The sequence below is a fragment of the Megascapheus bottae genome, chromosome 1, assembly GCF_031878675.1.
Source record: "Megascapheus bottae isolate mThoBot1 chromosome 1, mThoBot2.hap1, whole genome shotgun sequence".
NCBI lineage: Eukaryota > Metazoa > Chordata > Mammalia > Rodentia > Geomyidae > Megascapheus > Megascapheus bottae.
In genome coordinates this window covers 93,151,327-93,178,371 of record NC_143509.1, presented here as the reverse complement: position 1 = coordinate 93,178,371, position 27,045 = coordinate 93,151,327, and the positions used below count along the sequence as shown (strand labels likewise).

Below are 27,045 nucleotides of genomic sequence, written 5' to 3'. Positions count from 1 at the left end.
TTCTAGTAACACATGGTTCAGTGGTAGGATGCACTGTCTGGAGATGCTTGGGTTGTGCCAAGTGAAAGCATTTAGGCCTTGTAGGGGGTTCAGCAGGCAAATGGTAGGTCCAGGGAGTCTAAGGGGGATCTGGGTTTATATTTTCTGGTTAAGGAATCAAGCAGGAAAGGACATTAAACCTGGAGCCGAGGCGGCATTGAGATGTAAAGAGCCTTCAGGATCTCTGAGGAGTGAAAGAACAGGAGAAAATGCAAGGAATGTCCTTCATTCTGACACAATCCACAGTTAATTATTTTCCTCAAGAAACATCTTGACCAGCAATATGTGTGTGGGTTGCATTGCAGTAATGAAAAGGAAATAGCTCCATGTAAGAACTTTTCATAGATTACAACCTGGTCTCTACATTCTTAAATCACATTATTCAATCAAAGTCTTTCACTCTGCAAAACTGCTTTCTTCTTCCCCTGGGCTTTATGGGTGGGCAGCTTGTGCCCTGCTTTTAGAAAAGCTTTGTGCTTGGTTTAATGTTGGATAGGGATCATGTTGAAATTCTTGATTTGGAAACAAAAGGTAACATGTTTAACACATTTTCATTTGTTGCTGACCTACAATATGTGTAATTAGATCTATTCCTTCCCCATCTCTAACATTCCTCTGCTTCTGGATGTTTCCTTTGCTTCTAGAAACCTGGGATAAGAAGGGAATTGTGGAGGTCATGTTTTTGGTAGGCAATATATATTTTTTTTTCATGTGACTTTGCATTTTTCCAACTTTTGCTTTCTGGATGTCAGATTTAGCTTCTGTTCCTGGATTTAGGAATTTTGAGAAAGGGTTTTGGGGATTGAACCTTTGGCTTCCCACCTGCTAAGCCGGTACTCTACCACTGACCTCACATCCCAGACCAACTTGTACATAGAAATAATAATCACAGTAAAGGCCTCCTTGGCTTTTGTAGGTGAATTATATCAAGTATGAAAACAAATATTGTATAACAAATATTTGTCATTACTTGAGGACATTCAAGGTAAAAAATAAAAAGTGATCCAAAGGTTGGGACTGAATGTGCAGAACAGAGCAAAACATAGAATAGGCTTTTAGGACAGCTGACTTCTCAGAAAGGAAGCCATCATGCCAGCCCTGGAAATTGGGGCTAGCTTACTGGTAACACCAGAAAAGGAGCAGGGAATTTATCTAGGCAATTGTTGACTATCCTAGATTAGCTGGTCACTGAGTGCTGAATGGCTGTCCTTCAGGTGAAGGTGGCTTGGCCCTGGTTCTCTCAGGCGACTGGGGGCAGATTTAACAAACAAGGACTAGGTGGGGAGGAGGGAGGGGGAGCACCCCTTATGCTTTGGAAGTAGCACAAGAACCATCTCTCAAGATCTCTAACCTCTCAACTTTTACTTTATGTCCATTTTGCATAATTTTTGCATTCTGACCCCCCTCCCCCTTAAAGATCACTAATGATTAGCTTCCTTTTCTGGGGGATAATAAAAATCCGCAACAAAAAACGTAACTCCTCCTCCCCCCCAACCTCCACAAATTCAAAACAGCAATCCGCCCAAACAAACCAAAAAAAAAAAAAAAAAAAAAAGAAAACACCTCTCAAAACCAAAATCTTTACAGGAAAAAAAAAAAGAAAATAGGCCAAGGTGGTCCAAGAAATCACATTTATTCCCCGTAGGCTTGGAACCCTCCGGTTCTCTCCTGGAAAGGCCCGATCCCACCTCTCCAAAGCCAGATCAAATCGGAGATACGGATGGAGGGGGTCCCCCACCGTCGGATCCCCCCCCACACACCCCTTTTCTTTTTTCCCCTTTTCAATCCTCGGCGAGGCCTGCGGGTCGGATGATTGAAGCTCACGGGGACGAGCCGGGGGGAGGAGGAGGGAGCGCTCCCGACTTTCCGGGTGACCTAACCGTCCTTCCACTCACCTTCCCCCACTCCGACCCCGCGCGGCCCCTCCCCGGGCTTCCGCCTCAGCCTCCCCCCCTACACAGTTCTCCCCAGCCCAGGTGCGCGGACGGAGGCGCAGAGCCTCCAGCGCCGCGGGCGCCGCACCTGTGGGTGGAGGGCGCGCGGTTCCCTATCCGCGCACGCGCGCGCGCGACCCGGCGAGCCGCAGCTCCCCGGGGCGCCGCTAGGGGTCCCTCTCGGGTGGCGAGCGGGGTGGGCCGGATCAGCTGACTCGCCGGGCTCCAGCCCCGCCGCCGCGCTCCCTCTCTCCGTCAGTTTCCTCAGCCGCCCGCGGTAGGCGACAGCACCCGGGAGCTGTGCGAGCGCGGAGGACCCTCGGAGTCGACGGCGGTGGCGGCGGCGACCCGGGCAGAGCCAGGGCGCGGCGGTTCTCTTTCGTACGGCAGCGCATTCGGTGCCCAGCGCGGGGCGGCAATGCTGCCGGGTTTGGCGTTGCTCCTGCTGGCCGCCTGGACGGCTCGGGCGTTGGAGGTGGGTGCCGCGCCTTGAAGTGGGGGGGGGGGAGGGCTGGGAAGGGGCGTACGGTGAGCTTCCAGTCCACATCCCTCGGGTCTTGAATCCAGGGGAACCCCCTTCCCCTCGTTCCTTTCCGCCCGGGTTGGCGCATCCCCGCCTCCGGCCCTGCCCTGCCCTGCCCCGGGGACGCTCGTCCCGGCCCCGCAGACGGGGAGCGGACTGGCGCCCCGGATCTGCGCCTGCTCGGGACGACCCTGAGCTCCGCTGACCCCCGCTGGGTCTCCGCCGTCGTGAGCGGGTCTCCGGGAAGGAGAGCGACGTCCAGATTTGGGTGTGGGGAGGTGGGGGGGGGGGGCTGGGCTGGAAACACGTGTGGAAAACCGAGCGCGCGGCGCCCGGAGATCCGCTCCCCAGCACTGAAATCGCCGCCCCTCCCTGTTTTCCCCCTCGGAATCTCGGGGAGTGTGTGTGTGTGGGGGGGGGGATCGTGGTGGGTCTGGAAGCTGCCCCCTCCTCCCCGTTCTCCCCCGGTTCTTCTTGGCCTCCTGCACCCCCGTCTCACACTGCCCCCTCCCTCCACCCATCACCCCTCTTCTCCGCGGGAGCCTCCTTCCCTTTTCCCCCCCGCGCGGTCGGTCTCCGGCGGCGGCACCCCGCGTTGCTACCCTAGCCGGAGGAGCGGCCGCCGGGGTCGCTCGGGGCCCCGCCATCCTCGGGCAAACTTTGTACATCGCTGCGCCTCCCTTGCTGCGTGTTAAGTTCCGTGGGATGGGGAGGGGGTGGGAGACCCACGGCCACCCCGCCGTCCGTCCCCACGCCAGCCCGGAGGTCCAGGGCGTGCGCTCGCTTCCTCCCTCGGCTTCTTCCTCCCGGGGACGCAAGAATGTCCCCGGGAACAAAAGCCGCGACACCCCGCCCTCGCCGTCCGGGGCGCGGTGGCGGAGCCGCGCGGGGCCGTGCGCTGCCGAGGCTCCCAGCCTGGCTGGCTTTGCGCGTCTGCCCCACGGCGGGTGGGGGGTGGTGGTGGTGGAGGGGGTGGGGAGGTGTGGGAGGGGGTGGGCTGGGGCCTCTGGAGCGGAATCTTAGAGGGAGGGGGGCTGCTCCTCCACTTCCCACCTTCGGATTAGTTGCGTGCGGAGCTGTAAAGTCCTCGGGGAGGAATCGCGGAGAGTGGGGGTGCCAAGGGCAGTGGCTGGGGGAGGCAGGGAGGCTGGGAGGCAGGGCTCTCCCTCTCCCAGGCATCAAAGGAGGTGTTTGTCTGATTAAGGCGCGGCCTCCCCTTTGGCCGCTCTGGGGAGTCGGCTTTAGACACCCCGCTTCCTCCCAGGGGATGCAGGATGCCAGGGAGGGGCTCTTTTTTTTTTTTTTTTCCTTTAGGGTGCAGATAAAAGAATTGAATAGAACGAAGATTAAGACGGGAGAAGATGGCGCCTCTGCAGTGCAGCAAAGAAAAGCTGTGTAGAGGCTGCAGCTTGGTGGAAATCCACCCACCACTAGGTGTATATAACAAGTCTTCCCCGTGCTTCCAACTCTCCAGCATTTAGCTGACGCCTATGCAGAATGACTGTTTTTCCATCTTATGTAAAAAGATGCTTCGGAGTTGTTTGCATGGTGCATCAGTTTGGGGGTTTCCGTTCAATTCTACCATTTGTAATCTTCCCTCCCAAGTTTCCTTCCCTTCCCCCCTACCTTATAGTAATTTTCCCCCCAAAAGGAAAAAAAGGCCAAAACAAAACAACAACAACAACAACAACAAAACAATTTCCGGAGAAATGTTTTCCTGTAATTCAGTTGAAACTGTAGACATCACACTACAGGTTTTTTTTTTCCTCCTTTATTTACAAGGTCATTGAACTTTCTTACCTTCCATTTTTTTTTTTATACACAAGTAACTCTGAAATTAGAAACACCGCAGCATTAGGGCAGGTTTTAAGAGTGAAATGACTTGTTTTCTCGTTTTTTTTTGTTGTTGTTGTTTGTTTTTTTTAAAGACATTTTATTAAGGAAATTCAGATGTTTCTAGAGTTTTTATTTGTATAATTCTTTCATTTTTTTTTTGAGTGGTCCTACAAGTTTAAAGACAAGTAATTAAAAAGCAAAATTTTTTTAAATCAAAACTTACATATTTAACTTTTTTGTGCATTTTTCCCCTTGTGGAAAAAGAAGAAGCATGTAGACTAATGTGTTCAGATTTATTTGTAGACCTGTTTGGTTGCATTTGCTTGCTTTTTCTATCATCCTTTTGGAGATTTTCTTCTGTTATTGTCCTCTTTACAAGATAGATGTGAGATTCAGAATACATTTTGCAAAATGTTGGCAGAAGTGTAGGTAGATAATTTACTCTAATGAGGATTGAGAAGGATTTAGGCAGCTCTATCTGTGTCCACTAAAACGATGTAATTATGAGCTCACTGTCTTTTGTACAGCTAGAAAATAGGTCTGCTGCAGGTGGCTCTGAAAAGGAAATGAAATGAATTAAGGGCAGTGGATGGGCTATAGCTTGTAGGGAAGAGAAGCCTTTAGTGGATTCATGCTTTTGCCTGGTGCATTGATTAGCAGCATGAGCTTAACACACCCTGATATACATGAATTTATTTATTTGTTTACTTGTTTGCTTATTCATTCTTATACTTGCTTTTTCTTTCTGTTTTGATAGTCTGACCCGATTAGGTTGATCTTGCCTTGGTGGTGGTGCTAATTCACAGATTTGAGAAACTGACTGCTACTGAGTAGTACTATCTACTTGCATGCAGATGCTTATAGGCAGAAAAGAAAAGCTGAAGTCTGCTAGTGAACTCTAAAGGAGTGCTTCCCTTTCCTCTTCGTCAGCAGGTGATAATTGGCAAGCTGCTATAGATGCTTCTCTCCTCTCACTCTGAGCGGCATTCTCCCGATGGCTCTGGCAAGGTTGTTAGTATGGCAGAGAAGTTACTAGATGGAACAACTATGTTGGATGATGGAAATTTGTAAGATTCACAAGGTTAAGTTAAAAATGACTTCAATTTTTATTAAAATGAAAGGCAAATCAGTGATCAATTGAATATTAGTTTGAAGGAAAATGAAGGGGTTTGTTAGCTTAACTAAGGATTTTTCCTTGTTTCTATAGGATCCCATTTTGTGATTTTTGTATATGTATATATATATATGTCATATATATTATGATGGTTAAAGTTGTGGGTCATATTTGCTGTGTGCTTAAGAGGTGAATAAAGGCCCAGCAGGAAAACCTTGGCAGAAAGGTAGGGAGGTCATTCACTCTAATGAATTAGTCACATACCTATAATTTCAGCTACATTGGAGGCTGACATCTGAGGATAGCCATTTAAAGCCAGCCTGGGCAGGAAAGTACTTGAGACTCTTATCTTCAGTTAACCACCAAAAAGCTGGAAGTGGACCTATGGTTCAAATGGTAGAGTGTCAAACTTAATGAAAAAAGCTATAGACATTGCTCAGGCCCTGAGTTCAACACCCCCCCCCCCAATGCACACACACACACAAACGTGAATAAGAACAATACATTATTTCTGCCAATTTTATTGCTTCAAGTTTTAAAAATCATCTTTCATGAATACAGTTCCTTTTCAATTTCTCCCTTTTATATCAAACATATATTTATAAGCAAACCTGTAAAAATGTACTTTAAATGCCAAACTCCCAGAATTCAAGGTCTGCACATGCTTCCATGCTCATATCTCTATGGATGTTTGTAGGTTGAACAAAACATGTACATAATTATGAAAGTAGTACATAATTATGGATTCAATACCCAAGAAGAAAGTACAGATGAAGGAGTATTCTGAGAAAAAGTTACAGGATGAATACACATACTGAAAGAGTGAAGGAACATGGGTCATTTCCTGGTGCTAAATTTCCAGCCAGGTTTATATCTCAGATCTAGAAAATGAGTATGAAGCCTTTTTATGTTCAATATTATTTCCTTTTTTGGACCAAATCCTATCTCCCAGCTCTGATAATATTGTGACAGACCACACCATCTTCTTCACAAGGCTTCTAGTCTGGAGAAGCAGACAATAAACAGACTATGTATGACCACATCAAGTATGACAAATGTGAGATCCACTGTGAAGAGGAGCAGGGTGATAGAAATGAGGAGTGGAAAACACACAGGAAAGCTATTCTGTCACATCTTCATCTTCAATTGTGTTTTGACCCAGTTCAAGATAGCAATAGTGATACACTGGAAACATTATGGTAGGAACTGGTCTCCTTCCCTCCCTCCCTTTCTTCCATTTTTTTTTTGACGAAATGCTTTTAATATTTCACCAAAGGAAATTCAACCTTGACTTATTCTCTCAATCCTGAAATCATGTGGCTGGTGATTTTTTTTTTTTTTTTGCCACGGAGTTGGAACCCTTATACATGCTAGGAAAAGATTCTTCTTAAACTCGTATACTTCACAGAATCAGGAGGATTAAAGGAAAACACACACACACACACACACACACACACACACACACACACACACACACACACACAGATTTCCAGGACTTCACCCCGCGCAAATAAATGTGATCCTTTGGAAGCAATGCCAGGATGTTGGCATTAAAAATATATTCTGGAATTCTTAATGTGATCTTGTGACTGGTTATAATCAGAACAGTTTGAACCACGTGCAAACCACCATTTTAGCATCTTGCAGCAAGCTTCCTCAAGTTGATCTGAAAACAAAAAAGACCCAACAAGTAGACCAAGAAATATGGAGACAGGCAGAATATGGAGACCATTTTTTGGATGTTTGCATCCCTCCTCAAAGCTGTTAGGATTGATTGTAGCAAGGGTTATCATCAAACCCCACTCACCTTGAGAGAGACCTTTGTGGTGTTAAAGCAAACTTGCCTTTCCTTATAGCACATTTCCTGCATTTAGGATGGGATCGGTCAATTGCATCTTTCCACTCTAACACACTGTGTTGCTTGACGATGACGATGGTAGCTTTTCTTTTTTACTATGGGAGTCCATATTCACATATATGCAGGCAGAGTGATGTTCAGTACTCTTCACTATGAAACCGTGGGATTGCTGTAATACTATAATACACAGTCTTAACAGCCTGTGTCACAATATACAGACACCCCTCCTGAGTGTGTAGGAGAGGAGAGTGGCTGGCTAGTGAGGGAGCAAACTTGACCCTTGGATTAGAAACAAGTTTAAACCATAAGTGATAACCCCAGTCTCGCTTTCTGTTTCTCTCTCCCTCCTCTATCATTCTTCTCTTGGTCTGATTTTCTTTCTCTCTTTGTCTTTTATAAAAAAAAAAAGAATAAAAAAGTAGACTGTGCCTACATCCTCCACCTCAGTTTGCAAATGAAAATCTTGGTAAAGGGGGGAATGTTACAAAACTCTTGCCTTAGTTTAATTTGGCTGGCTTAAGAGTCATCCATAAAGTTACCTGAAATAGGATAGGGAAGGGGGGAAAACAAGATGAGGGGTGGGGGTGGGAGGAGGGAAATGGGACCAAGACATGAGAAAGAGTATCAATGTTTGTGAAGTAATGCACCTTCTGTGATGAATATAATGTAACCCTTCTATTAATTACAACAAAAATATATGAAAAAGGGGCCGGGAGTTTGGCCTAGTGGTAGAGTGCTTGCCTAGCATGCACGAAGACCCGGGTTCGATTCCTTGGTACCACATGCACAGAAAAAAGCTGGAAGTGGTGCTGAGGCTCAAATGGTAGAGCTCTAACCTTGAGAAAGTCCAAGGACAGTACTCAGGCCCTGAGCTCAAGCTCAGGACTGGCAAAAAAAAAAAAAAAAAAAAAAGAAAAAAGAAATAACCATAAAGTAAGCACTCCAGTATTTTTTGGATAAAAAACAAAAATGTTTGATGCATTTTCTTCCTCAGATTAATCCTGGTTAAAAAGTAGGTTTTAGTGGTATTCCTCCAGAAATAAAAGTCTACCAAAAGTAGGGTTAGAAAGACTGCTTTAGGAATAAAGTAGTTTAACAGGGTAAAAAAATGGGACAGGTTTGTTAATACTTTTTTATTTAAGTCAGTGCTTCATAGAGTATCTGACTTAACAATACAGAGGCTCTGGGGTTGCATATATTAAATATTAGATGCAGTATGGAGCAAAGATAGTATTTAATTTAGGCTTATTTGGGATAGATACTGCTATCCCAGATTTTTGTTTTGTTTTGAGATGGGGTCATGTTGTACTTCCTGGAAAGGTACTGAACTTCAAGACTCAAGTGAACCTCTTGCTGCAGCTTCCCCAGTAGCTGAGATTACAAACTTGTGTGATCTCTTCTGTAATTTCCTGTATTTTGAAAAAGCATGTGATGCAGATTTAGCTTGAATGTTGCTAAAATTAGAGCATCTTATGAAAGAAGATAGTAGTTTATATGGAGAAAAATGACAGAACTGGAGTTATTTCCATATTGATAATGTTGATTTCTTTCTTTCTTTCTTTCTTTTTTCTTTTTCGGCAGTCATGGGGCTTGAACTCTGGGTCTGGCCTGAGCTCTTCAGCTCATGGCGACTGCCCTACCCCTGGAGGCATAACTCCACTTCCTGTCTTCTAGTGGTTAATCAGAAATAAGTCTTTCATTCTTTAGTGCCTGATCTGGCCTTGAACTATGATCCTCAGATCTCAGCCTGATACTGAATCACTGAGTATTTCTCAGTTGTGTATAAAAGGTACATTGCACATTGTGTGAGTCAGCTTTCCGTTACTCTAACAAGAGTACCTTAGATAATTGACTTAAAAGGAGGAAAGGTTTGCTACTTTGCTTCACAGACCACTTACTTTTGGGCCTGTAGCTAGGTTATACAGCATGGCAGAGAATGTGTAACAGATCAGGCTGCCAAGGTCATGGTGTCCTGGAAGTGAAAAGATGAGAGATGTAGCCATGTTCCACATGGGACATTGGGGTCAAATAAGAAACCATAACATACTCTGACATCCTGGATAGGAGCAAGATTACTTGGGTATAGATCCTAACTCATTCCCTTTTGAGGTCTCAACTGTAGTCAAAGTTTCACGTAGATAATCATTTTTATGGTTGGTGGGGATTGAATTGTTTCAATCAGTGTACTAAGAACAGATAGTAGACTTCGAGCTAGGATGTAGGCAGCCTGATGGCCTGTTATTAGATCTGTGCTTATTAGATCTGTGTATGTTGAAGTAACTTATCTTTTTTTTCACAAATGCATAGTTTTTGAAAGTTAAACCTATATGGTGTTTCATTTTTTTAGACTAAATTAGTTCATTTATTGACAAAATAATACAGGAAATAGGCAGTTTTTCTTTGTGAAAACTAATTTAGCTTGGTATGGTAACTCAGGCTTGTAATTCTACCACTTAGGAGACTGAGACAGGAGGATCAGGAGTTCAAGGCCAGCCTTAGCTACATGACAAGACTCAGTCCAAAAATTAAAGAAAGCATAAATGTATTTGATTTAAATATAAAAAGCTCTCACATTTCATGAGTTTCAGACTACATATTTGAAATTTTATTAAATATATAATTTTTATTTTAGTTAGATTTTTTAAGATACTTAAAAATCCACGCTCGTGGAACAGTTTAAATAGTATAGAAACATAAAGAGAGCATAAACAGGGTTTATACTAATGGGAAAGACTTATTTGTATTGTGCATACTGGCAGCGTGCCACATGTCTGATACTGAGCAAGTTTATACACTGGCTTGATTATTAACTCAGCTATTAGTTGTGCTATCAGCTCTGTGCAAAGAGCTGGAAAACAAGGTTAGTTTAGTTTTCAGCAGAATCTTACAGGCTTTGCCAGCCTTCCTCCAGAAGAGGAAGATTTCAAGTGCCAACAAAGGAATTTTGCTCCTACAGTGGAAGCTCAACATGATTTTTACCTAGGACAAGAAACCTGAGAACAGACTGCTGAGAATGCAACATTTCTGTTCAGAAACCAGTTTTTCTTTTTCTTTCCTTTTTTTCATTTAAGTGAAATGAATTTACATAACTACTTATGCTATCAAATCACTACACCTTGTTCGTGACCTACAGTTTAATTGAAATGATTTTAAAACCCCAAATATTTTTCTCGTAAGCGGATTTCAATCTCCATTTTAGAGTTCAATTAAGAATATTTGGGGGCTGGGTGTTTGGCCTAGTGGTAGAGTGCTTGCCTAGCATGCATGAAGCCCTGGGTTTGATTCTTCAGTACCACATAAACAGAAAAAGCCAGAAGTGGTGCTGTGGGGTAGAGTACTAGCCTTAAGCAAAATAAGCTCAGGACTAGACCCTGAATTCAATCCCCAGGACTAGCAAAAAATTAAAATAAAAAAAAAGGAATATTTGGGGTCAGGAGTTTGGCCTGTTAGTAGAGTGCTTGCCTAGCATGCATGAAAACTGGTTCGATTCCTTGGTACCTCATACATAGAAAAAAGCTGGAAGTGGTGCTGAGGCTCAAGTGGTTGAGAAAGTCCAAGGACTGTGTTTAGTCCCTGAGCTCAAGCCCAGGACTGGCAAAAAAAAAAAAAAGGAATATTTGGAAACTTTGAGTACTTCAAATTGGACATCTTGTATATAAGCCTGATTAATTTATGGTTAGACCAAAAACTAAACTCCTATAAGGTCTGTGGGCTTGTTGTTAGCCAGCTGTGTGTTCGTGCTTGTCCTGCTCAAGCAACAGAAGGGTTAGGTGTAAGCAGGAGAATGTAGCTAAGACACTATATTATAATAAACACACTACCACAAGTAGACACAGTGGGGAAGGAAAGAAATGGTCTCAGAATCATTTGTAGAGACCCTGAACATAACTAAGAAATAACACAAACATTTGGGAAAGGTTTTGGTTTTTTTTTGGCTGGGGTGGGGGGGATAAACTCATTTTGTAGATGAATGGATCCTGTGCAGTGATTTCTTAAGGTCTTGTGAATTGCAGACCCTAAACAACACTCAAATATCCTTATTTCTAGTCTTTTTTTTTCTACTTTGTTTATGAGATTTTTTTTTCAGATGGAAATTCTGAATAGAAACTTCTCTGTGCAACTATTTTTTTTTTTTTTGCCAGTCGTGGGGATTGAACTCAGGGCCTGAACATTGGTCCTTGGGCTTTCCTTGAGGACAGTGCCCTACCACTTGAGCCACAGCACCACTTCAGCTTTTTCTAGGTATGTGGTACCAAGGAATCAAACCTGGGTCTTTGTGCGTGCTAGATAAGCACTCTACCACTAGGCCAAACTCCTGGCCCTTTGTACAACTATTTAAAGGTAACAATAATTAAGGAATTAGGAGGCCAGAGAAAAAAATAAAATCATTGATTTAGCAAGAATAAACTATTATTTGTGTTTTGGTGACTTGGTAGGTATGAAATTGTTCTTTGCTTAACTTTTTCTAAGAAGTGTGTGTGTGTCATGCAATTTTGGATTCAGAGAAAGCCACATGCTATCTGCATTGGGTAAAGTAAAGCTTCTAAATTATAGACTGACAGATTACTTTCCAACCTTAAAGGATACTTATGAGAATAAGAGATTTGTTATACAAAGAAAAATCTAAGTAAAAGTGCATTATTCTTGTTGCCTTGCTAAATATCAAAGCTGTAATGAGTGTAATATATTTTGATCCATAGAGACATTTTACAGGAAGATAAACGAGAAGCTTAATCTTACCCTGGAGATACATTTATGTAATTTACACCTACCCCTTCAATCTTAGCTACCACAAACTCATTCTTTCACCTTTTCTTTACTTGTACTTGATTGGTATTTTACAATAAAATTAATGAGGCGATATAAATTTCAGTTGCAATAGAAAATAAAGAAAATGGGATTATCCCTTAAGATTTGATTAGCCCAACAAAAGCACTTTTTATGTTTCTATTGCTGGATGGATTTTCAAAAGCATAATTGCATCTTTTCTTAAAAAGACAAATATAACTTGCCTAGTTTGTTTGAATTGATAAACCCCCATGATAGAGAAAATCACTATTTATTATATTGATTAAGAAAATAATTTAGAAAGTCTTTTTCTATTTTGAAAGTGATGCTACATTTTTAAAATTTGGGCTTAAATTTGAGAGATTAGTGCTAAATCCACCATTTTTCTTTCAATATAGCGATGTACTCATGTTAAGTCCTAATATTTGGGACCTGGAGGATAAGAGGAGCTCTTATTCTGGGCAGCTGGAACGTTATAGCAAGGCCCTATCTTAATAAAATAAAAACAAATACAAAACAAATTAAGCAAAGAGAAGATATTCATATTTCCTAACAAATGTTACTTTGCTTTTAGCTGCTTATTATGTTTTATTTGGAACCAGTGTATCTTTGATATTGAAACAGATTGGTTTGAAGTGAAGAGTTCTAAAAAACTCCCATAAGAATGTAGAAATATGGAAGGCAGATCTCTTAAGTATTTTATTCACCAATACATATTAAATTAATTACATTTGAAATTAATATCTACATTCTGTAAAGAAGTTAGTAGCATATTTTTCATACCCTTAGAAATCAAGTTTCTTAGGAGTGTAGCCAGCAAAGGAAAATTTACTTTTTCATATCTCAGATAGCATTTCCACAAGGAATAAGCAGAACAAACAGAAATTTGTAAATGACTTAGAAAAAATGGAGGTCAATAAGAGATGTAGGGTAGTTTATGTTGAAAACTGTTGAGTGTGATACTTTTTATAGTATTTTCCAAGTCTTTGATGATGTCACTGCTCAAATAAGTATATATTCACAGTAATGTACAAGAATAGTTGGAGACAGCAGAGCTACATGTAGGTAGAGTGGATTGAAGTTAATATTGATTGTAACTATGGTTTTCTATAATTTGTTTTATCACTCATGATAAATACTAAACCGAGTGTTTACTAAATAGTTTCAGTGAGAACTCTAGAAATTCTGTTTTGTGATAATGAAAGATTATGTTTTTGAGAGGGAGTATCAAGGTGTGAGAAGTAATGCACCTATTATCTGGCAAAGGTAACTGTAATACATTACCCCAACAATAAAAAAAAATAATAATAAAAGACTTTGTTTTTGGTTTAGGGCAGTTGAGATACTCTCTTTTTGTGTGTGAGTGCTGGTCCTGGAGCTTGAGCTTGGGGCCTGGATGTGTCCCTGAGCTTTTGTGCTCAAGGCTAGCACTGTACCACTTAAGTCACAACTCTTCTTCTGGCTTTATGATGTTTAATTGGCAGTAAGACAATCCTGCCTTTCCTGGCAGGAATGTTACCTTCAGATCTTATCTTCCTGAGTAGCTAGGATTACAAATCGGAGGGAATCTCCAGCACCCCATTGATAATTTCTTTTATACTTAAAAGATTATGAGAGGGCCCGGATTTTGGGCCTAGTGGTAGAGTGCTTGCCTAGCATGCATGAAGCCCTGGGTTCAATTCCTTGGTACCACATACATAGAAAAAGTAGTAAGTGGTGCTGTGTGTGGCTCCATAGTAGAGCTCTAGCCTTGAGAAAGCCCAGGTACAGTGCTTAGTCCCTGAATACAAGCCCCAGAACTGGCAAAAAATAAATGAATATAAATACATAAATAAATAAATGATTATAAAGCTGGGCTCAGTGTCTCATGTCTGTAATCCTAGTTACTCAGGAGGCTGAGATCTGAGGATTGAAGTTCAAAGCCAGCCCGGTCACTAAAGTCCATGAGACTCTTACCTACAATTAACCACTAGAAAACCAGAAGTGGTGCTGTGGCTCCAGAGGTAGGGCGGTAGCCTTGAGCTGAAGAGCTCAGGGACAGTGCCCAGGCCCAAAATTCAAGCCCCATGACAGACAAAAAAAAAAAAATAAGATTATGAGAGCTGGTGTTTTAGCTCACTGGTGAGTACTGACCTAGCATATGCCAAGCCCTGGCTTTGAGCCCCAGAACCACCAAAAAGAGAAAAACAAGATTATTATAAACAAGCATAGAAAAAGAACAAAGCCAGGGTTAGCATGCACAAAGCCCTAGGTTTGATTCCTGAGACAGAGAAAGATAGAAGTGATGCTGTGGCTCAAGAGACAGAACACTAATCTTGAGCAAAAAGTGTCCAAGGACAATGCTCAGGCCCTGACTTTAACCCCCAAGACTGGCAAAAACTAATGATAATAATAATAATATTCATTGATTTACAGCTCTTTATCTTAGGAATTCAATTGACCCAGCAGGAAATGTCTCCTTAAAAATATCAGTTCCCTGGTGTGTTGGAACACTTTCAATTGAGCATGCCTGGAAATTATTTTGTGTCAGTAGCTGGTGGGTTTTAGAGAGAAAATGTTTTATATTAGAATTAAATTGAGTGACCATCAAAATGAAAAATACATTGTCATGGCTTTCTTTCATTTGCTTTTTTTTTTTTTTTGGACCTTTAACAATTAATATTTCTTTTTTACTTAAATGTAAAGAGGACCAACTTTGTCTCCCACCACCTTTTTGTAATGGCTTGAAGCCATTACCACTGAATGCCATTAACTTGACAGGCATTGAAAACCTAATTGAGGGTATTATGATTAGCCTTGTATTTTGTCTTTTTCTTTGTTTTTTTAAAAAATATTTTATGCCCAATGTTAACTCCTTTCTGCATCCAAGAATCCAAAAAACTTAAAATTAAACCAAGTTTTATGATCTTATAGTTATTTGGGTGGGGGTAGGTTCTTAGCTAGTCCATAGTGATTGAATATGAAAGTACCATACATATTTCTGTTAGTTGAAACATCTTGAAGGAAGGACTCTATAGTTAAGAATGTATTTGTGACACAATTTGGAATCATTGCTTACTTGTTCAATGAAGTATGTAGGAAGGGAATCCCTGAAGAGAACTGGAAGACTTCCAGAAAGTGATCAGGAAGCTTTGTGACTGAATGGCTTCAGTGGAGTAGAAGTAGGAGGAAGGCTGCTGGATAAAAATGTCCTTAGGACTTTCTGAGTCATTTTTCAGCATAGCCAAGAGAGCTGGTCAAGAGAAAGATAAGGATGTGGTGGCAGGGAGAGGGTTTTTTTTTTTGTTTTTTTGTTTTTTAAACCATCTATTTGGTTCTTTGTATTTGCATTGTAAATGTTTCACTACACTATTCTGATCTGGTCCTGCAAGTTCAATTTGTTTGGTTGTATTTGGGGGAGGTGGAGGACAAAGGATGGAAAATGTTTAATTTGTTACAAGTATTTCTTGTATGTGTAGGTTCCTAGTATTTATTGATTTCATAAATAATTGAACAGATGAGAAAAATAGCATCAACATGTGTTTTTTTGGGGGAAAAATGTCATTGGGTAAAATGCCATTTTACATATTGATTTATTTTATTTTTTTGTTGGTCATGGGGCTTGAACTTGTGGCCTTGGCCACTATCCCTGAGCTTTCTCACTCAAGGCTAGCACTCTACCACTTTAAGCCACAGCTCCACTTCTGGTTTTCTTGTGGACTGGCTTTGAACCATGATCCTTAGATCTCAGCTTCCAGTGTAGCTAGGATTACAGGCATGTTACCAGTGCCAGCTATTTTGGTAATTTATTATCACTTAAATTGTTTCGGTGTTTAAGAAACTGACATATTACCCCGCTGCTTATTGGCTTGTTCATGTCTTAGATTGAATGCAAGAACTCCAAGTCTAAATCCACTCCAAGTGTAAGCCCACGTATGTGATTCTTTTATTAGCAAAAGAAGGGAATGTAAATGCAGAATGTTTAACTGGTGTTTGGATAGTTTGTTGAAAGGTTTTATCTTCTCCACAAAATTTCTCCTGAAATTTAAAATTGACTTCTATGACATTGGCATTAACTTGGACTTCTGATTGTTTACTTTTACCTGTTTACTACTGATTGTCTCTCTTATCTTTCACCTTTAAAAATTATTTATATTCATATTATGGACATGCACTGGATGGCTTCTGTATTTCCACTATGACAGGAGTCTTAGAATCTGGTTGGGGCTAACTAGTCAGATAACAGTCAATGCCTTGAGGAACTCCATAGCTCAGTGGGGAAAATAATTAGGTATGATGTGCCAGAGGTTTCAGCAGAAGGCATACTAATGTATTCATAAAGAAGACGGGCAGCATTTGGACAGGATTTCAAGGATTCATGGAAAATACTGGGCAGGAAAGGGCTTTCTAGACAGAAACAGCAGCAGGGAGATGGCAATGCAGAAAAACATGTAGTTGTGAGCTTAACTACCTTCATCTGTGCCTGCACCTGACTCTAGGACAGCACTGAGAAAAATATAATGGGACTTTATTATTTTCTAGCAGCCACATAAAAACATAAAAGAGAAGCTAAGGTATTAGTTCAGTATTATTAGGGAATGTTTATATTATGTGAAGCTTGAAGTATTGGTTTTGATCCCCCAAATCATGAAGCCAAGCAAAACTAAACAAAGTAAAAGAAATATGAAATTAATTATAGCGTGATCATAATTCAAAGTTACAATTTCAACCTGTGATCAGTATAAAAATTACTTGTGAATTATATTACACACTTTTTTTCAATCTTTTATTTCCACAGAGCGTATTCTTAATTAATGTCAGTCATGTGATGTTTGATGTTTAGAACTTGAGTCACATGTGCCCACTGCCATTTGGACAACATAGCTCTCCAACACTTGCCATCTCATTCTACTGCTACCTTAGAAAAGGTTTTGGAGAGAGCCCTTACCCTTGCCTCATTTTACAAATGAAAAAAGTAGAATCTGAAGAGAGTTGAGAAACTCAGTCTTTGTTGTCTGATTTCCACTCTCTTCCTTTCTCACCCTGATTTCATTCCTTTTCTGCTCCACCTGGCCTTCTCAGCTTTAATATGTATGAATGTTAGACTTCTGCTGTTAAATATTAAGCCAGGATCTCTAAGAAAACCTGGGAAAGGGATGGCCTTATCTGGACAAAATTCCTAAGGGGAAAAGTTAGGAGAATTAGAAGGCATACCTAGATCTGTTCTGTGAAATGGTAATAGGAGGTGATGCTGAATACAGTGTTCATTTATCTTGTCTTGTTGTTTTGGTCACTTGTAGACATGGGAGCTGTCTGCTGGGATCCAGGGTAAGTAACTTTGAACTCTAAAAAGTTACTTGCTTACTAAAAAGAGTGGGGAAAGGTTACTGTGCATGATTTATTTTTGCTTCAGCATATGGACATACACAAAACTAATTGTTCTTAGTTTTGTTTCTAGAAATATTAAAATTAAGATTTTTTTAATTTAAATTTTATAAAGCTGCTGTTGTGTGCCCATAGTTTCTTACCCAGATATACTTAAAGCAAGATAATTTTTGACAGCTTAATCTCACGACACTCCTGGCATGTAAAGCATTTATTTTCAGTGCTGTAAGCAAATATGGAAATTTATCCCCATGTCATGGTGAATTGGAGAAGAGGACTGGGTGGTGTGTTCGTGTTGGGTATTTGGTGTGGTAAAGTATTTGTTTTACCATATGAAAACATATGTGATGGGTGTGTTTTTATAATTGGAAACTTTTTTCTTTTTTCCTGTAGGTCATGGGGCCTGAACTGTGGGCCTGGGTACTGACCCTGAGCTCTTCAGCTCAAGGCTACCACCCTACCCCTGAGCCATAGCCCCACTTCCTGTTTTCTAGTGAATAACTGGAGATAAGAGTCTGGCATTCTTTAGTGCCCAGGCTGGCTTTGAACAATGATCCTTGGATCTCAGCCTCCTGAGTAGTTAGGATTACAGGGGTGAGCCACCACACCTGGCTTGGAAACTTTGAGTTTTTCATCTAAAATATACATCATGGATATTGCAGATTGTGTTAATATGTACTTTCAGGAGAGTTTTAACTTTATTCATGTGATTAACTACTGATTTTAGATTTAGTGCTATTATTTTTTCTGTTAGAACCTTAGGACTCTCCTCTGTGGCTAGGATTTACCTGCAGAGGGGTGTTGACTTTTATTCTGTTTCCCTCCCTCCCCCCCACCAAGCCCCAGGGTTTAAACTCAGGGCCGCACTTAAGTCACAACTCTACTCTGTTCTTTAGCTGGTTATTTTTGGAAATAGAGCTGCACACACTGTCCTGACTAGGCTTGCTTTGACCACAGTCTCTAGTTCTCAGCCTCCTGAGTAGTTAGGTTTACAGATGTGAGCTACCGATACCTATCTGTATGTTTTTTGTTGTTTTCTTTATTTGACATTTTCAATCCAAAGTTAGGCTGGATATAATGGTGCAGGTTTAGCTGATAGTCCTTCAACTATATAATATGGTACTTAAATAACATGAGATGATCAGATGCTATAAAGTATAGCAAAGATAAATAAGAAAAACCAGACCTAGTAATTTAAACAACCAACCCAATCCATTTATTTAATGGTTCTGTGATAATTTGTGTAGGCAGAAGTTTGACTAGAAGAAGTTGTTAGGCTTGAAAAACAGCTGGAAATTGAATGTGGATGTAAGTGAAATTGCTATTTCATCTTACTGGAGCGATTCAGTGGGTACATTGTTATTTTGCAAAGACATAAAACATCCTCCTTTCCATTTTTTCTTTTTTTGCAGTGGCAGTTTCTGGTTTTATATGATTAAGTAATAAGTCAGAAGCACATTAATTCTAGAAATTCCTCAAGATAATTCTTATTAGCCACAGGAGATTTTAGTTACATAAACAAACTTTATTTCTGAAATAACATTTATCTTCTGTTAGTGTCCCTCCCATTTACCTTCCCACAGTTTACTCCACATGTAAGTTCTGTCTCCTTTTGCTTTGTCTTGATACGTCTCCATATTACTCTTTTAAACTAGTTAGGAGTGTGAGAACCGAGGATCGTGATTGGAAGCTAGTCTGGGTAGGAAAGCACACAAGACTGTTACCTCAAATTAACTACCAGAAAGCCAGAAGTGGAGTGGTGGCTCAAATGATAGAACACCAGCCAGCCTTCAGCACAAAAAAGTCAGGGACAGTGCCCAGACCCTGAGTTCAAGCACCAGGATTGGCACCAAAAAAAAAGGGTAAATAAATTCTTTAGGTTTTTTATATGATTTTTGTGGAGTTCTCCATTCCCTTAAATAAAAATATTATTACTATATAAAATTTGTGCATTTTTTTCTGTTGAACTTTGACAGTCTTCCATGTAGGACCAAAGGTACTAAAACTAAAACAGAAGAGGTAAAACTGGGAGTTCCCTCCTCTGCAGTTATTGAAGGGGGAAGAAACAGCTTATGCAGTCTGGGGTACAAATACACAAGCGTGTTTGACAAAGTACATATGATCTTACACACATAATTTTGTATGCATAAATTTTATTGATAGTTAACATGAGTGAATCATTTACAAAAACCAATGAGTCTTCCACTTTGAATTTGCTTGGTTTTTGGAGAATGTATTTTGATCAAAGGGACTTTATGACAGATGCCTAGATTCTGAACATTTAGAAGTTTTCGTATGGTTTATAACATTTAAGATAAGGAGAGATGGTATTTCACTGTTCTTTAGTACTCAGGTTCTTTTTTTTTTTTTTTGTCCAGGCCTGGGGCTTGAACTCAGGACCTGGGCACTCTCCTTGGACACTTTTTGCTCAAGGCTAGTACTCTGCCACTTGAGCCACAGCTCCACTTCCGCCTTTTTCTGCGTATGTGGTTCCATGGAATCAAATCCAGGGCTTCGTGCATGCTAGGCAAGCACCTTACCATTATTAAGCCATGCTCCTGGCCCAAGTACTCAGGTTCTTTTGAGGGAGAAATGAAAAGAAGTTGCATTACAAAGTTGGCAGTGAATCCTGTTCAATTGTTTGTGAATTTACTAGTTCTGGAATGAGCACTCATGTTTCTGGCATGTGTAAATACAGTGTGTTGAGAGGCTCTCCTTTGCCTTTGTCATTCTGATAGTAATTAAAAGCTGTATAGTTCTTTCTATGAGCCAGTTACTGTTAGAAGTGCTTTTTACACAACCCTCAACAGCAGGTTGCAGCCTGTGTGAGAGCTAGTGTTATTTCTAATGAGGTGGGAGTTTGGACCAAATTCAGACAACATCTTCATCAACCATGTGTCTCTTCTTTCCACAGAGAATGGGGTGTTCCCTCTTGGACCAGGCGATTAGCTCCTTCAGGAAACAAATCTTGGAGTGCTATATACTGATAAATGAGATGAATGTATTAGGCCTTTAGTTCCTGGATGCTCTCCTGCCTTTCTCTTCTGCGAGAAGTTCTGAAAGCTAAGGTCCCTCTACCTTTCCCTCTCCCTCTCCCTCTCCCCCTGCCCCTCCCCTTCCCTCTCCCTTTCCCTCCCCCCCCCTGTTTCTTGGCCTTCTCTGTTTCTGAATAACTAGGTCAGAGCAAGAACTAAGAATAAATTAAAGTATAAACTTTATCACATGGCCATGGAAGATCCTGTATGAATGAGACTGAAAACAATGATTTTGCTTTCTGAACAGACCTGGATGTTCTTTTGGAATGAAGAGGCTAAGGAAGAGCTCAATTGTCTGGGACTCAGCTTTCTTTCATGTTTCAGTGCTATCAAATCCTTCAACTGTTTTAGTAGCTCAGCTTTTCATTAGTAACATTTTTGATACCTGAGAACAAGTGACATTTCTATTCATAAGCTTTGTTGGTGGTCAGGTTGTTAGAGCTTGAAATGAGTCCCTTTTGATTGGTTACTATCTTCCTTTCCCTTCCTCCACCCAACCAATCCCCTCATAGTGAAACTAATATAAAAACCACTTGGTAAAGGAATCTGAAGGATGCAGAACTGGGATGTGGCTCTCTTCCCAGTCCACTTTCCTGTCCTTCCTGATGTTTTCAGCCATAATCTAGTGACTGCCTTAGAGTACCTGCTTGCTGTCTTTCAAAGATCTCTTCTAACCCTTTGATAACAAATATTGTTTATCACGTGTTAAAGAGGCTAGGAAGAGGGTAACTGTGAGTTCTTTTGCAAAGGACTTGAAGCATCTGCCACTTGCATAGGTTTCCTGAAAGGTGGTTGGGGAGTGCTCATGCTTCTGGTACAATTGACTTGTTCTCCTGTGGCTTTGGCTGTCTATGAGAATCAGTGCATTCCCCTTTATTATGTTTCACCATTGTGTTTTCTCTGCTCACTTCTTTAGACATTCAGGAGACTCAGGAAGATAACACTTGATACCTTTGGTGGTTTCAGGTGGCTCTTAAATTTCACTAATTTGCAATATATGAATCAACTAGAGTAGTCTTTTTGTTGTTGTTGTTAATTTGAAAGATCCCTTCATCTCACAAGATAGATAATTAACTTGGGTTGGGGAAGGATTGAATTTGAAATTTTCAAGACAAACCCAAGAGACTGCAGGAGTAGTTGGTGTTTTGATTTTAGCTAGGGGTTTGTTTTCCTTCTGCTCCATTGCTTTGTCCTGACCCAGCATGTGTAAGGCCTATCAGATGTTAGGTGCCTGATCCTGTTACATCCACATCCTGTAGTTCCATCCAAGTGCTTTGAGGCTGACTTAACACAGATTAATTTAACAGTTGTTCTGTGAAAACAGATGCCCTTTGCTGCTTATTGCTAATAAATTGCCTCACCATTTAAGAAACTTTTCCCTTTGAGGATACACCTCCTAGAACCTGTACACACATAAAGCGAAACTGAAATGCTTTTGTCTAAAATTAGTGTCTCATATATAAAACCCTTGGCCTCAGACTGTGACATGATCTTTTACTGAGTCTCTTGTCATCGGCTTATTCATAAAAACAAGGCTTCCATAAATGGTGGTGTTCAAATGTTATACCCATCTGTTTTGGCAGTTATGACCTTTCACAGTAGCTAAATAAATAGTTTTTACATTTAGAAAAGAATTATTTGACATTTGTGTGCAGCAGCATGAGAACTGTGAATGCAACAGATGAAATCCTAAGTAGTAACATGGAAACAGACCAATACTATACTATCTGGGAAGCAATTTTACTGGAAGGGATGTTTCGAAGTTCGAATAGATCCCTTGGAAAATTAACACAATTCTTAAAATTATGTGGGATAGTGTTAAGTTAGAATATGTATGGATATAGAAATTAAAACCGAATAACAAACACAGCAATCAATTCACTGAGACAAAACACATATCCAGCAATAAACATGTGCAAATGTCAGAAATTGGTACAAGGTAGAGTTAGCCTTTCCCATCAGAAGAGGAAAATTGGATTCGTCAATAGGTAATATGTAGTATCTTACTCTATAGATAATTATTTATAGTCCCTGAAACAAAAGGGAAACTTCTTTATCTCAGGAAATGTGTCATAAATCAACTAGAAATACCAAATATTGACAAGTTAAAAAAATAATCAGGGTCGGGAGTTTGGCCTGGAAGTAGAGAGCTTTCCTAGCACGCACAAAGACCCGGGTTCAATTCCTTGGTACCACATATATAGAGAAGGCCAGAAGTGGTGCTGTGGCTCAGGTGGTAGAGCTCTAGCCTTGAGAAAGCCCAAGGACAGTGTTCAGGCCCTGAATTCAAGCCGCAGGACTGGGGGGAAAAATAACCACACACTGCAAGATCATGAACCTCTTTACATTTAGTTTTTGAGTGCTGGTGATTGAACCCAGGGCCTCAGGCATGCTAAAAGCATGCACTGAGCAACAGGTATGTATCCTGCCCCCTATGATAAAAGCTAAAACCAGAGAATTATATAATGAAACCAGACATAGGTATTCCTTCTCCTCACCAATACTCAGCTCTCAGCTAATTTTAATTTATCTGCACCTCTTTTCTTCTACTTTCAATTCTCCTTTCCTACACTAGGCTGTTTTTGAATAAGTAAGAACATGATAAGTACATAAGTTAGTGCATGATGTTTATCAGTTGAAGAAGTCAGTCTTATAATATTATCCGTAAATATTGCAATGTGTATGTCTAGTAGACTAGCCAAAAAATAGATGAAGTCAAAGGATTGTATAGAATATAGAAAAAAATATACATAACTAGGCTCTGACAATATACTCAGTGTCATTAATAGTTAGGGAAATGTAAATGGGCAGTGTGATAACCATTTTGAAAACTGACAAGAACCAGAAAGTCTTGCTAAAATTAAAACTTTCTTCTATTGTCAATTGGGACACAAATTTTCCAGAGAAATATTCAAAATTTTATATGCGTAACATCAGGTGAGCAACTCTAGTTATGAGTAACAATGAGGCAGGATACACTAGGGAAAATGAGGCAGAGTAAATAGCAGCCAGGAATTCAAAAATGAACACTATATTTAAGGAGTAGTTCTATTAGAAATATAGCACTGTATTCTTTGCTTTAACTTTTATATTCCCTCATAAGCTTTAGTATTAGTACAAGGAAAAAGAAAACAAGAACAGCTTTCTCCATCTGACCTTGCCTGCTGTCCTGAAGTAATTACTGTACTCTAAAAACTGAACAAGTACATCATAAATTAAGACATATATGATGGAAAAGATACTTGGGAAAATGACTCCTTCTGGCCCAAACTTATCTCAAGTTCAGACATCTGTCTTAAAATGTACGGGAGCATGTGTCCTTTATTTGAAAAAACTGTCAAACAATGGTCACATTTAATGAGCAGGCCAGCCGTAAAGGCCCTGGTTCGAAGTGATAAAAGTGCAACAGCAAGAGTGATTAAATGTGCCAGGTATGAGAACAAAGAAAAATGCTTATCATAGAATCACTTTAAATCAAGCCCTATCTTTTATCACATATATCCCCAAATTCCAAGAGTTTGCTAGTCTCCTTTCTGATTACCTAATGCTCTTATCTGTTAGTGTGCCTCTGCCTTTCTGCTCGCCTGCTTGCTTGCTTGTTTCCTTCTAGAGGGAAACTTCACAATCTTTCACTCAGAACTAATGACAAATAGCATAGCAGCATAGGTAGGAAAATGTGTATTTTGATATTGTGATATCTGGAATCTTTCAACAGTTCTTCAAATGATTATTACTTTTATAACATTGAAAACAGTAAGTTGTGGGTGGTGGTGGGGGGAGGGTAATGGGTACCAAGACATGTGAAAGGGTATCAGTGTATGTGAATTAATGCACCTTCTATCTGGCAAATATCATGTAACCCTTTTATTAATTACAATTAAAAAAAAGAAAACAGTAAGTTTTATTATACTGCCAACACTAAGTCATTTCAGTGAATTTCATCTATTGTTTTCATGAGTAACTGATTTTTACATCAAAGCTTAGAAGTATTGAAAAATATAAATGATTACTTCAGGCCCAGTTACCCTACTTTATTCAAGACACTGAACATCAAGAAATAACTTCCTAAACTCAAAATTTGTGGTGTTGGTGCTTGTAATAACATTTCTCAATTTGACATTATTGCCAACCATGGAATTCTCTTGCTAAGGCAGAAGAAAATAGTTTAATAAAACTATTCCCTTTAGTTTTGTACTAAGATTAGTTATCTTGCCTGCATTTAACCCAGCTATTGAAAAGAATTGGTCATAATGACATTTATAATTTATCATTTATTTTCTTTACAAATGGAAATTACAAATAATTTTTTTAGTCTAGCTTCTCCTAACCAAAATGTAGTATTTTTTATAATGATTTAAGTTTGAGAGATTCCAATAAAATGCATTTGCTTAATATATTTGCATCAACAAATCACATTGTGCACCTTGAATAAACACAATTTTAATTTGTCATTTAGACCTTTATTGAAAGCTTGGGTATAGTGGGTGCCAGACTTTTAACTCTGTAGTAAAGGCAGAAATAATAACTTTACTTAAATCTCAGAGTTTTTTTTTTTGTTTTTGTTTTTTTGAGATTGTGTTGTACTGTAACCTGGGCTGGCCTCCAACTGGCAATCAGTCTTCTGAGTGCTAGATGCAAAAAATTATAGTTAGATTCTATTCTCATTGTATATTAAATATTAGATATCCTAGAAAGCAAAGTAATATAATTCTGTATTTTTCTAAAATTATCTCAAAAATGTTTTTATAGTACTGGGATTGAATCTGGTTAAGCACTAAGCTACCTTCCCATTCCTCTGAAAGTATGTTTGATCTTGAATTTTGTATGCTTGATTTTTGTAATTTTGTGTAACTTCATTGATTAAAAAAAAAAGTTGTCCCTGGAAGGACTGGCCTACATTAACAAGCAGTGACATTATTAGCAGAGCCTATAGAAAACTCACATTAAATCTTTCATGTTTTTGGAGAGGCTCCGCCTGGTAAACCTTGTCCAGGAAGAGCTATGCTGGGCCAGGAAGCCTCAGTGAATATTTTAAGAGGTCCCCGAGACTCCCAAACTTGTCACCATGAAGCCCCAGAATAATCATCTTAAAGGGTTGCATAATCTCCATTTAGATATCACGGAGGCTTAACATCTGCATTCCGGTACCATTCAACCTCCTGTCACAGTGAGTGACATGTGCAGTGGAAATGAGATCTGCACCTATTGGCTCTGAGCAGCTGTTAGAGGTGACCTACTTTTTTTTGAATGCTTACTAGGTGTGAGTTATCATCTTGCTCAGTTTACATACTCATTGATTCATATTAACAATGACACAAGTACTCCAAATCATTTGCCGAGGCTCAGAATTTGAGCTATTTGCCTCCCCAGAACACCCAGTTACATGAACAGCCACTTGGAATTGCGCAGCAGTAAATCTGGAAGGGAATTTGGCTGCTGGCATGCTCAGGATGAGTTGCCATTCTGTCCATCAATGATGAATTTATTCAGTGTAAGGAAAAGTCTAAATTGACCTTTCATGAGAAGCTGAGTCAGGGAACTACTTTTGTACACTAGATTTTTTTTCTAAGGTGTTGGGTTAAGCTGTCCTTTCCCCAGAAAAATCCTGGTACAGATGAGAGAGAGAGAGAGAGAGAGAGAGAGAGAGAGAGAGAGAGAGAGAGAGAGAGAGAGAGGGAGGGAGGGAGGGAGGGAGGGAGGGAGGGAGGGAGGGAGGGAGGGAGGGAGAGAGAGAGAGAGAGAGAGAGAGAGGAGATATATATATATATATATATATATTGGGGCTTGAGCTCAAAGCCTCATGCTCTTACTTCAATGCTAGTGCTCAAATGATTTTAGCCATACCTCTACTTCTGGCTTTTTTTTTTTTTTCCTGGTTAATTGAAAATAAGACTCTCTGCTCAGGGCTGGTTTTTCTTTACATCTCAGCCTCCTGAGTGTTTGGATTATAGATGTGAGCCACCAGTAGCCAGCTGCAGTAGAATCTGTATTTATTTGAAGTCTGAGTTACTTTCTGTTGTATTGTGAGAGGCCTTGTGTGGGGGAAAGCAAGTCCACACAGTAAATGACACTGGAGTCAGCGGCATCCCCTCCCCTCTCTGGATTCCAGGCTTTGTGATCAGAAAATCGTACAGAAGGACTTGGAACAAAGGTCCTAACACTGATCATCTATCTTTGGTTCAGAAGTTGGAACCATGTGAGTGGTCCACACTTGAAGCAGGGTGTTTGCTGGACCAATAACAGCTGGAACTACGTTGGCCTGGGTCAGATTGTAGTCACAGTACCAGCAACAGTTTGCTGATTTCAGGGACCATTCCACAGCTGCTGATGTAACTGTAACCAAGTTTCTCCCAGATTTGAATGACTAGGAGAACTTCTTGATACATAGTTTTGCTATTTCTGTGAAACAAGGCATTGTTTTAAGTCTCTCTTTGGCTAAAGTAAAAATCTGTTCTCAGAAGTATCTTTTTTTTCTAAGGAACATTATTTGTAGCAGCCAAAGGAGCAATGAGGTTTACAAATGATTCAGTATCTGTTTAATTTGCTAATCTTTA

At 40.3% G+C, this 27,045-nt stretch overlaps 1 protein-coding gene across 7 annotated transcripts in view; it reads left to right on the top strand.

The window, feature by feature from the left end:
* The first annotated feature begins 2,226 nt into the window (after positions 1-2,226).
* Positions 2,227-27,045, top strand: part of App (amyloid beta precursor protein) — a 199,155-nt gene continuing 174,336 nt past the window's right edge. For 3 of the 7 annotated variants that reach the window (XM_090348304.1, XM_090348287.1, XM_090348269.1), the window contains exon 1: positions 2,228-2,448. In XM_090348304.1, the coding sequence (XP_090204430.1) occupies positions 2,392-2,448 (57 nt within the window). In that variant the 5' untranslated portion in view covers positions 2,228-2,391. Of the gene's footprint in view, positions 2,449-27,045 lie in introns of all 7 variants that reach the window. The other 4 variants (XM_090348296.1, XM_090348278.1, XM_090348323.1 and 1 more) reach the window with 2 other exon arrangements.